Source organism: Astatotilapia calliptera, chromosome 3 (genome assembly GCF_964374335.1).
Source record: "Astatotilapia calliptera chromosome 3, fAstCal68.1, whole genome shotgun sequence".
NCBI lineage: Eukaryota > Metazoa > Chordata > Actinopteri > Cichliformes > Cichlidae > Astatotilapia > Astatotilapia calliptera.
Window position 1 is genome coordinate 64695322 of NC_137424.1, and position 11928 is coordinate 64707249.

Below are 11928 nucleotides of genomic sequence, written 5' to 3' on the forward strand. Positions count from 1 at the left end.
CAAGAAATGTCAAAGGTGAGATTTCTATTTTCTCTCTTATGTCATATATATATATGTGTGTGTGTGTGTGTGTGTGTGTGTGTGTGTGTGTGTGTGTGTGTGTGTGTGTGTGTGTGTGTGTGTGTGTGTGTGTGTGTGTGTGTGTGTGTGTGTGTGTGTGTTTGTGTACGTGTGCATGCAATGAACGGCCTAACTGCTGTATGTGGAGCTGAATCCATGCAGGCAGGGGTGGGACTTTATTCATGGGCACACAATGCAGCCGATCACATGCAAAGACAAACTGGGATCATACCATTATGTGAAAGAAGGAAGGAGGCAGATGGAAGACAGCAAGTGTGGTGTTACAAGCCAGATACACAGAATGTGCATGTCAGGAAAAAGTGAAGAAAACGCAAAATGAGATGCATCAGGCTGCATTTCAATGATATTGGAGGCTGCAAGGCTGAGTGCAGAATTTATAAAACTATGAGCTGACTAGAATGTTACCTTTTTTTATTTTCAGCCATTTTCCATTGTTGAGGAACCAAAGTTTCAAACTTGTCCAGGCCTGAAAACCTGTTGCATGTTCTCACTAGTAAATCCTTAAAATAAGTGATAATTGATGATAACCTGAGCTGGAAGTCTCATGTAAACCATGTGAAAACAAAAATGTCAAAAAACATTGCTATTCTCTACAAAACAAAGCATGTCTTGAACAAGAAATCATTATACACACTTTATTGTTCTTTGTTGCTTCCATATATGACTTATTGTCTAGAGATATGAGGTAATGCACATAAAACAAATACTCTTCCTATTTTCAAGTTACAAAAAAGAGCTATAAGAATTAGCCCTTGAGACTATGCTAGAAAATAAATCTTCAATGGCACACATCGATGTGGCATCCTGGAGGAGTAGGACTACCTGTGCAACCTCTGCAGGGTCCAAGTATCAACTCATGTCACCAGTAGTGACAATGAGCCTAATCAAATGCAAAACTAGTGAAAGAAACAAACAGTCAAACCAAAAGTATCAGTAGCCTCCACTGAAAGCTAAAAACCATTTGGTGTTGCCAAAAAGGATTAAGAACCTTCTCTGCTGCTTAACATATCAGAAGCAGTTTAAGTTTAACTGATTTGATGCTGTACTCGGATTATTGTTTTATTGTTAATTTGTTGAGAGTGGATGTTCAAATGAAACTAGGTGGATACAGACAGACTGTAGAACAGTAAATAGGTTAAAACACAAGGATGAACGAGTCACTAGTTTATTCAGTAACCATAATGTCATCTTACTTATCATCCAGTCCCTGCTCAGCAGGTTGGGCTGAGTCAAGACCTGTGGCTCTGCATCGATATAAAGACACCAGGAGGAGGGTGGAGATGAAATATGGAAAGAACACCAGCAGATGGAGGGCCAGTCTGATCACTAGTTGCAGGGTAGAGGAGTCAGGCGATGCAGCAGGGGTGGGAGTTAAGGCAGGGAGCCAGGTTGTAGACATGGTGGGTGGAGGTGTGGTTGTATGTTTTCCTGCAGAGAGAATCCCACCTGTTCAGGTGAATATGTGGATGAAATAAGAGGTGAAATCAGAGTGAAGCTCCTCACCTGTGACAGTGATCCAGCTGGATGGAGACTCTCCATGACCGCTGATGTCACACTTGTAGAGGCCTTCATCAGACCTGGAAACATGCTGGATGGTCATGTGACCTGTAGGCTGCTTCCTGATGAGGGAGCCATCTTTATAGAAAGCAGCTGGGAGGTTGGAGGGAGTGGTCTTTGTTTCACAGAGCAGAGTGACGTCATCTCCCTCCATCACAGGGAGGACAGGACTCTGCAGGATCACTGATCCACCTCAACACAGAGACAAACTACAGCATTTCATCCATTTACACACAGCTTCATCAACACTAACTCCACACACTCAGCTTACCAGTGACTGTCAGGTTAACCATGTTACTGATGGGACCCTCTCTGGACTCACACCAGTAAACTCTACTGTCCAGTGTTAAGATGTAGCTGAAGCTACAGGATGAACCAGACCATCTTCCCCATTCATTGCACTCAGTCCTGGTTTCTCTGTTTGTGTTTCTCCTCAGAGTCCATCCAGCAGAGCTGTCGTCCTCCTCACAGCTCAGAGACACAAAGTCTCCTTCAAAGAACTGAGAGCTGCTGGGACTCACAGTCAGACGAGCTGGAAGGAAATATTCACGATGCTGCAGTTTAGTTTAGTGTAGAATAAACGCTGACATGCTTTAGGTTGTTCACTCCAAATAAACTGAAACAGGGTATTTTTTGGTAAGTTGATTATTGAAACTAAGACACGTTTGGCTTACGAGATGTACGCACCATGAGTCAGTCTGCAGCACAGTACTGAATTCAGCCCTGAGGGGAAATTTAAAAAAATCTTTCACAACCAGAGAAAACATTCACACATAATTCAAACATGAGAATCTTTTTAGATTTTAAATGAGAAAACGAGAACACCTCTGCTGGGTACAAGGTGGTTTGCACCTGCTTGAAAGCAAAGAAAAAGCACTAACTGCTTACGTTCAATAATCAAGTTGATAATTTACAAATTTTACTTACAGAAAAGCTGCTGCAGACAAGTTTGCTTCATTCTGTGTTTGGCGTCAGGTTTAACCCTCCTCCTTCCCTTTCCACTGTAATGATCTGGTGTCTCTACACCAATAGAGCAGCGAATGGGATTATTATCTACAGAAATATCAGGATGGATTCAAAGGTTCTGGCAACAGTCTGGGAGCGAACAGCAAAAAACACTATTATAACCTCAAGGAGCGAAATGAGCTTGAAATGAGGTTTTCACACAAACTAACACAGATGGAGGAAGTGAAAACTATGATCTCATTAAAGGTCTTAAAAACCACAGCAGAGGGGAAATTATGCTAACATGAAGTGTTGAAACCAAACTTCCTCCTTATAAGATGCAGGGTGAATTCCTTCATACTCACCCAGCAGCTTGCACAACATCCATCTCGGAATAGCAAAAAAGGAAGCCAACAAAACGGAGCATGCTGATCTGCAGATGGACAGAGGAAACAGCAAACTACGCTAACAGGTTATGTATCTCCTTTGAGGCTCCGCGGCTTTGTTGATTACAATCTGTAAGGCTAATAGTAAAGTGAATCTGTCTCCATGCACAGCATTTAATCTGTTCAGCTGGTTTCATGCTGCTTTAATGAACATTAGAGTAATTTGTGACAGAGAGTGCAACCAGAGAATCACATGGGTTGTTTTTTTTTGTTTAATTGTAGTTTAGCAGACATTTCCAGCAGGCGAGTGAACAGACTGAACACAAACTGATCAAAAATGTTAAAGGACATTAAACTTTCATAAACATCAAGCAGGTGAACTGAAACTGAACTTTAGATTATTGGAGCGTGGTGATTCTAAGCTTCCCAAACCCACTTTAAATAAACTTCTCTCTACATATTCTTCTACAATATAAAGAAAATGCTATTACATTATACATCAGTGTATATGTGACATCAATCATCAATGAGTAGCATGTAATACTATCAAATGACAAGAATCAAAAACAAACTTATTTAACTATTAGAGAAAATAGTAATTGAATAATGTTAGCAGTTCAAAAACATCACTTTATCATCATATATTAAAGAGAAGAAACTTGTGAAATGTTGAGGTTTCTTAACAAATTACTGAGACAATCACAAAAAAAATTGTCCTCTACTCATTAAACCGACTAATCACATGAAAACCCAATGCAACAGTAACCACAAGTATATAATAGTATCTCTTATCAAACTATCTAACTGTGTAATATGTGTTGAACATGAAGAGTAGAGTATATACAAGATCTGTCAATTGTAAAGTACCAGTTTTGTCACTTTAACATTACTGCACTATTATTAAAGCACTTTTCTCCTTTCTCTGTCATATCAAATCATTTTGTTCCACTTTTTATGTTTTTTTTTTCAATATCTCTTTATAATACAGCCTTTGATTTATGGAGTAATTTACCAACACATATCAGGTAATCTTCAGAACACAAGTTTCAGTACCTAAAAATACTTAGAACTGGGTAGCAAATATTATATAATTCAAGATTTATTGTAAAGTAATAAGTAACTTTGTGGTATTTAGAGGTTGAGAAAATGTTGCAAAGGCAGTTATTAAGTTGCACAGATGTATTAGAAGTGTGGGCTTCATTGCAGATTATCCTAACATACTAGACAACATGTTTATCCTACCCTCAGGGTACCCAGTACTTAAAAAAATTACTTACAGTGTAATTATCTTTTTCCTTTAAAATATGCATCACTCACTGGTTCTGATCTACTGCCTTTAAATATTTTAGGTACTAAAAATGTGGGAATATGGCATTAGAAATGTTGCAGAGTCACAGCTAAAGAGCGACCCAGCTACAGTTTGTATTTGTGTTTGCATTTAATGAATTCATGAGCTTCTCTCCCTGCTCCTTTTCATGCATGGATTAGTGCCACATTAACTGAATGCAAGGTTTTTAGTGTAGGAAATGAATTAATGCTGTACCATGTATGAAATAAAAAATTTAAATGAAGATGTAGAAACTGCTTTAGATCATAACAAAAGTACACTGATACTCAAGAACATGCCCTCTATGTGTGTTTGACTTTACTGAACTCAGCACTGACTTCAAAACCCAAAAGGCACAGTCCAGCGTGGAGCGGCTGAGTGAATGTGGCCTGGACTCTGTGCAGGAGAGTCATGGTTTCAGAGACGCTGTAGAAAGACAGAATACCTGCTCTGTGATCCAGGTACACTCCAACTCTGGAGGAACGAGGACCTGAGAGGACAGTTTGGATTTTGTTGTTCAAGTAAGTGTAGCCGGTTGTGTCACAGAATAAAGCCCAAGATTTGTCATTGTATCCAAAACCACATTCAGTGGGGCACACAGCTCTTCCGATAGTCTTGTATGCGACTGCTACACAAACTCCTCTTCCTCTCCACTCCACCTCCCAGTAACAACGTCCAGTCAGGGTCTCCCTGCTCAGGACCTGCCTGCATGAAGTGAATCTGTCTGGATGATGAGGGTAAGGCCTGTATCGTTTTATTAGCATTGCTTTCCTGTTCCCCTCTGATAAGAGCAGGTGAGTGTAAGCTGTGTTTGGATCCAGTGTGATTTCATGTGAATATTTTAAGAATCCAGCTCTGGTCTTTGGCTCCGTTGGTGACAGTAAAACATCCACTTCAGTGACTGTCAATGAGATGTTCGTCCATTCCTCTCTCAGAGTGTCCTGTAGTTTATCTCTGGTCTCTGACACAGCTGCTGTCACATCCTCAAAGTACCTCAGAGGACGAATATTGATGCTGGATGAGTGTGTAGACTCACTGAGTGCTGACAGTGAGGGGTAGTTGTGTAGAAACTGGTTGTGATCCTCTGTGTGTGAGAGCTGCTCCAGCTCGCCGTCTTTCCTCTTCAGCTCAGCGATCTCCTGCTCCAGCTTCTCCTGAAGCTCTTTGACTCGACTCACTTCAGTTTCCTGCTGGGATCTGACCTGCTGCTTCACATCAGAGCTTCTTTTCTGGAGGAGACGGATCAGTACTCTGCTGATCAGTACGACAGAAAATCTTCATCCCCTCATCATGACGAGAGCAGATCTCACAATTAGATGATGACACTTCTTGGAGCTTCCTGGAAGGCGAAACCAACCTGTGTTTCTGTAATCGATTTGTATTGTAGTGACGCTGGACGTGTTTCTCACAATAGGAGTCCTGGCAGACCAAACAGGATTTGACAGCTTTCAGCTTCCTCCCAGTGCAGACATCACAGGCCACATCTTCAGGTCCAGCATAGCATTGCTCACCTGCAGCAGCTTGGAGTCCAGTGTGCTTCAGCTGCTCCACTAAAGTTGCAAACATGACGTTTTTCTCCAGGACAGGCCTCGGTGTGAAAGTCTTCCTGCACTGAGAGCAGCTGTGGATTCCCTTCCTGTCCTCTTCATCCCAGAAACTTTTAATACAGTTCATGCAGTAGCTGTGTCCACAGGCTGTAGTCACTGGATCATTCAGTAGATCCAAACACATGTAACAAGAGAAGGTTTCTCGGTCCAGCTGATCTCCTTTCTGTGCCATTTCACCTCTCAGTTTAAGCGCTTTCGTGAGTTTCTCTTCCTTATAAACTAGTTTGAGGTCTGATCTGAACAACGTGTTCCTGCAGTGACTCGAGTCTGAGCTCTAACATGTCACCACATGTTGGCTACACCCAACTTCAACTTGAGATAAGATAAGATAAAACTTTATTAATCCCTCGGGTGGGTTCCTCTGGGAAATTCGGTTTCCAAAAGCACAGAACCGACAGAAGTTACAGAGTTACAGAATATTATATATATATACACACACATATAAATACAAAGACATATATAAATAAAATATACGAAGGGGATAAATAGAATAAATAGGAATAAAAATAAAAATACAAGTGAATTGCAATTTTCAAGTATGGAGTCTATTGCACCGTTGACTATTAACAAGAGTATTGCACAAAAGGTATTGCACAGTGAAGTGAAGAGGCACTACAGCTTAGTTGTTGTGAAGTGATGGTGTGGAAATGAGCAAACATGTGGGCAGAGAGGTGCTATGTTTACGAGGAGGAAGAAGAGGGAGGGTTATCAGCCTGTGCTTCATTCCTGGAAGAGGAGCGGTTTGAGAACGATGCTGTTCATTTCAACTGTTTCTCTCCCGTAAACACCATCAAGGGTGAGAGGGTGCAGCAGGTGTAGTAGTTGGTACATGATGGAGTAAACAAATTAACGGGTTTTCAAACATATTCAGCTCCACAAAAATGTGATGACAGGAATAATACAAAGAAACCTTGACTGCTTTTTTAAAAGTATTTTTCTGTTATTATGGTTGAGTTGATCACAACTTCTACAATCATCTTGATTCGGGGACGTGACTAAATAAGAACCAGTAAATATTAAGGTCTCCAGTGACTAGAGCTGTACGATATGACCAAAATCGCATATCCCGAAATAAGACATTTCTCACCCTGATAACAATATATATCACAAAATAGTGCTTTTCTGAAAATTCTGTGAATCTTGGAAACTCAACTTGTGTGAAGTGTTTTCAGCTGGGTGTCGTGTACCTGGAGTGAAGTGTTCCCTCCGAGGCATGAAGCTATACCTTTTTAGACATAAATTGTAATTGCCACCAGGGCCGGTTCTAGACAGGGCCAATGGTGTGTGGTGGCAGATTTCTTTTCTCATGTACTAACCACATATTTTAACCATATCACTTTAGCATAGTAAGAGCACTCCTGTCACCAGTTTGTATGCATGTTGAATGTGATCACTAGTGGGGCCCACGATTTATTGCACCTTCACAGCATTTTCCTCCTGAGGGCTCTGGACATCCTGTTGCAGACGAGGTGATGGTTGGTTGGAGCTTTTCTTAGACTGAACAGTTAATGGTCTATAATAATTGATCTGTTGTGTAATGTTCTTTGTTGGAGAGTGTCTGTGTCTGCATATAAGATGTAAGGGCAACAATTCAGAGATGGTCCTGGTGTTTCACTGGGATGTTCTCTCCACATTGCAATGTGTTTATTAAACCCACTTCAAATCAAGATCACTGGGTGTGTGGCAGGTTATTGTTAAATTTTCACAACAGGTGGCAACAAAGAAAGGAAAGGGGTGGGTGGTGTGTTAGTTCATTACCAGGCCTCTGGAGAACTTCATGACATGTTGAGGAGCTAGTTTAGCCATTTAAATCAGCTGTGTTGGATCAAGGACGCATCTAAAACCTGCAGGACACCGGCTCTCGAGGCCTGGAGTTCCCTACCACTGTTCTATAGCAAATATAACAATTTGCAGTAATAACAAAACTAAGAAGGGTAGGCCATTCACCAAATCTTGAAATCTAAAACTAAAAAACTAGAATACAAATAAAATAAAGAATAAAATAAAATATCCATTCATCTCTTTACAACCAACAACATAAAGTTTGTTTTAACTGAATGTAATGTAAGTAATTAGTTACTTAGTTTTAAAAATGTGATTTACACCGTGAATAGGTAATGAAGTGATAGATCTTCAGTCGCTCCAATCCCAATTCTACTTTTTCTGCATAATCCATCATATAAAATGTAATCAAATGGAAAAGTCTATTTTAAAAACTTGTTTTATCAGTTTTAATCTTTTAACTTTAAGCATCAAGCAAAAATTAAATTATATGCAACATTCTCTGAGTGGAAGAAATTTGTTCAACATTTAAACCTATTTTCTGCACATTCCAGCACATAAAATGAAATATTTTTTGTGTTTACACTCACTCTTTCAAATAGATGCAAACACGGCAGAAAATAAATAAAATCAAAGACTCAGCGGTCCTGTTGCTCTATTTTCACCTGTTTAGCAGGAGTGGGGCAGCTGGAGGTTTGCCCTGGTGCAGGTGTGTCGAGGCCGTCATGTCAGTGGAAGGATCCGGCAGTTTCTCTGTGAATTTCACATTCCCGTGGAAGTGTGTCCTACTCAGTGCTTGTGGAGAAGTTTAGGGGGGTTTTTTCGCTGTAAAAAGAAGTTTTCTTTGAACAGCAGACACTAATGTTTTACTAATGCGTTATATTTCCTTCTGCTGCTTTCACTTTATGAAGCTAACATATGACAGGATACATTGAGCAGGAATGTTTGATTTGTTGGCATCAAATGAAAATAAGATCAGCTTTGTGTCCATATTTGTGACCAAGTTCTGCCAATGACATGCCTTCACAACAGTTATCTGAATCATCTCCACCCTTTGACAGAATGATTTGAACAATAATCCCCCACCCCACCACACCCACCCCATTCTGTATCATCTCCACCCTTTGCTGAAACCAGAGGAGGGAAGTTTTTGAACTATATGAACATGCAGATTGTCTCATGCCCTTGTTTGCTTGATGTCATGACACTACTTCTTATCATGCTGTAAGTTTAAATAGTTTATTTTGTCCATATATAAAAAAATTATATATGGACATTATTATATATAATATTATATATTATATACATTATAAATCTTATGCCTGGTTGGTGTATATGTATAAACTCTTTCCCAAGAAACCTGAATTCAAAGGTTTCAGAGCGACATCTGTTTGTATTAAAGCGCCCTCTGGTGGAACTCATTTGCCTGACCTACAAACTTTAAATCAGGAAGTCCCTCATATATTAATCAGTTTCTGCAGCTCTGAGAAAGTTTTACAAATATAAATCTTATATAAATATAAAAAAGGGTAACACTACCTGGGTCTAGGTGGAGTTTCCCCCTCCAGGGGCAAGGGTACCTAGACCCGGGGCTTAGAGTACGCTTGGGGAGTGTGATCGTGTGTACAGCGTCTCTTTATGTCTGTCTCCACGTTGGTTGAGTGTGGAGTAAGTGCATATGAGAGCATGAGGGTGGGAATGGATGTTTGTATCTGTGTGTGCCTGTATGTCTGTGTCTATATGTCAGGTTGGGTATCAGACGCCACCTCTCTGGGGACATCTCAGGCCCTCCAAGGTTTGGAGGCCTATCTCACCCCACCACTTCCCCTGCCAGTGGCGGACTCCCTCAGACATCGGTGCGTTGGTGGTTCTTTGTTTCCGGGGGTGAGCGTCCAGGTACACACCGGCTCACTCCTTGGCGGCCGCTTATCGGGGCCTGGAGCCTGGGGCTCGCTCGGGCCACTTCGGAGGTGGGGTGCCCCCGGCCTCTCGGCCTGGGGCTCGGTCACTCAGGCACGGCTGGCTGCCAGCAGAGCTCACGGGCGCGTCATTGCAACCCCCCCTGGCTTCTGCTCCGCGGCTGCTGAGTGAGCCCTCATCTGGGACTCTCCTCAGCTCTTACTGGGACAGTGGCGCAGCTGCCCCTCTGTTGGTCTTCCTTGGTCTCTTGTGTTCTGGGGGCCTCTGGATGTCTGGAGTTTTGATCTCCTCCACACCTGCTTCATGCCCTGGAGGACGGGGCTGTGGCCCCCCCACACCCTCTAGCAGATCATTACATGAAGGAACCTTTTAAAAAAACAAGCACGTCCATGCTCACAGGTGGACACACGGGTGATCACACACACAAACTACACCCTTTTTGGCTCCTACCTCAAAGCACACTGTGTTCTGTTGATCTTATGTGCTGCACAATAATGTTTAACATTTAGTATTTACTGTCATATTCCCATATATCATTGTGATGTTGTTTATCCCTTGTTAAATGCTTGTTTTCTTTTTTCTTTCTCAACAGGTGATCCAGGTTATTGATATTTGTATTTTTGTCTGCTTATTTTGTTGGTTTTTGTTTTTTCCCCCTCTTTCTTTCTCCCTTTTCTTTTCCCCAGTCAAGTCTGTCCCGTATTTAGCAAGTGAAAATAAAAAATAAAATAAACAATAAAAGGTGAAATGGACCATTACGGCAAGGTTGGGATGGTCCATTTGGTAAAGTAAATCCATTGGGCATCTTTCTTTGCCTTTAGACAATAATTCTGATGGCAAAAGAGCCAAACGGGACAGGCAAAAAAAAAACCCAAGAAAACAAACAAATATAAATCCTCCATGGATTAGAAATTCATAATTCTGAGTCTGATATTTGGAGGTGTTCTTTAACGGTCAATCAGTCTATGAATGAAGTTTTTACTTGTTTTTGAAGCACCCCCCAAATGAATCAAAGCACCCCCAAAGATTTCTTACTTTTTTTTGACAATATTTGCTGTTTGTGTGACACACTACTAAAAATATAAAAAGCATACAGTACTGTATTTGTTTGAGACACCATTTTAACAACCAAAGTATAGATAACCCCCCCTCCCAAAATGGTTTGTTCCAGCTCGCCTCTCCCCTGCTCTAGCGCTCTTGCTGCCAGAGCGATGGTGGCTGAGACGCAGCGGAGAAGAGGTGTAAGTGCCTGGCTTAAAACAGGACATATTAGCTGCATTTACCCTTCAGTTACTCTTTATATAGTTAGGTAGGAGACAGACCATGTTTCTTTTTAGCTCAAAAGCATTACACCAGGTAACCTGCAGTGTTGAAAACGTGTTTTCTGACGATGTTTGCTACCCTACAATCCGTCCTGCTCTGTAGTAAAATCAGCGACATATGACCGTCCTGTTGCTCCCATTTAAATGTATACAGCCTATTTAAAATCTAAAACTTTAAATTGTTGGCAGCCTACTGTTGTTACCACTGTCCTGTTTGAAATGGATACTAACTAGCTAACTGACTGAATGCCCATTAACCTTGTCACTCCTGTTGTGTGTGTGTGTGTGTGTGTGTGTGTGTGTGTGTGTGTACAGAGAGACAGCCAGGTTCATAATGGATATAAGGAAGTTTTTTTCAAAAAAGGAGCCACATTCAGGTAAAAGTGTAAAATCAAATGATCCGTCAAACAAGAGTAATGTTGGATCAGTGTTTCAATATTTATATTTTTAATTAGATATACATACGGTTTGGTTATTTGCCTTTTGGTTGAAAGTACACTGAGAGGGGACTTTTGTTAGCGATCTTAATAGAATTTTCTTCATATTAATGTAATTTTTCATCTAATTGAATACAATCTATTTGTGTATGATTGTCAGTCCAAAGAGGGAGAGAGGAAAGAGAGGAGAGAAAGTACAAGGTCAGGAAGAACCAGGTAAGAAAACAGACAGGGAACAGTGACGGGCACAACAGAAACTGTTAAACTGACAAAGAAAAAAAACTGATTTTACTCACACAATCTGGAAGTTGTGTTCTCCCTATATTAAAGCTGCTATACAGAATCTGCAAAACAAACTGGGTTGAAACATTGTTGACCCTCTTTAACAACATTCCAACATGACATTATCATTGATTGGGGAGATTAAAATTAAAATTAATGATATATTTTTATGTGGTTCAGCCAGAACTCTACTAAAACAGCCAGTAATAGGTAGGCCAACTTTTGGACCGTTCAGTTATCTGTATGACTGCCGCAGTACGTACATCACATTTTCACACTATC

General features: G+C 40.8%; 1 protein-coding gene and 1 pseudogene across 1 annotated transcript; both read right to left on the bottom strand.

Annotated features, from left to right (window-relative positions):
- Positions 1 to 702: 702 nt before the first annotated feature.
- On the bottom strand, positions 703 to 2828 carry LOC113014535 (Fc receptor-like protein 4). The gene is made up of 5 exons (XM_080293896.1): positions 2566 to 2828; positions 2326 to 2361; positions 1910 to 2170; positions 1585 to 1830; positions 703 to 1509 (listed from the first exon to the last, which is right to left on the bottom strand). Exons 1-5 carry the CDS (start codon positions 2594 to 2596, stop codon positions 1271 to 1273), a joined length of 813 nt encoding a protein of 270 aa, XP_080150022.1. The 5' UTR covers positions 2597 to 2828; the 3' UTR covers positions 703 to 1270.
- A 1634-nt stretch (positions 2829 to 4462) lies between these two features.
- LOC145422468 (tripartite motif-containing protein 16-like) lies at positions 4463 to 6159 on the bottom strand (annotated as a pseudogene).
- Between the last annotated feature and the right edge of the window lie 5769 nt (positions 6160 to 11928).

Coding starts and splice junctions, on each gene's coding strand:
- LOC113014535 (XM_080293896.1), bottom strand. CDS start 2,596: ATGAAGCAAACTTGTCTGCAGCAGCTTTTCT. Junction 2,362..2,565: donor TTGTCTGCAGCAGCTTTTCT/GTAAGTAAAATT, acceptor ATTTCCCCTCAG/GGCTGAATTCAGTACTGTGC. Junction 2,171..2,325: donor GTGCTGCAGACTGACTCATG/GTGCGTACATCT, acceptor ATTTCCTTCCAG/CTCGTCTGACTGTGAGTCCC.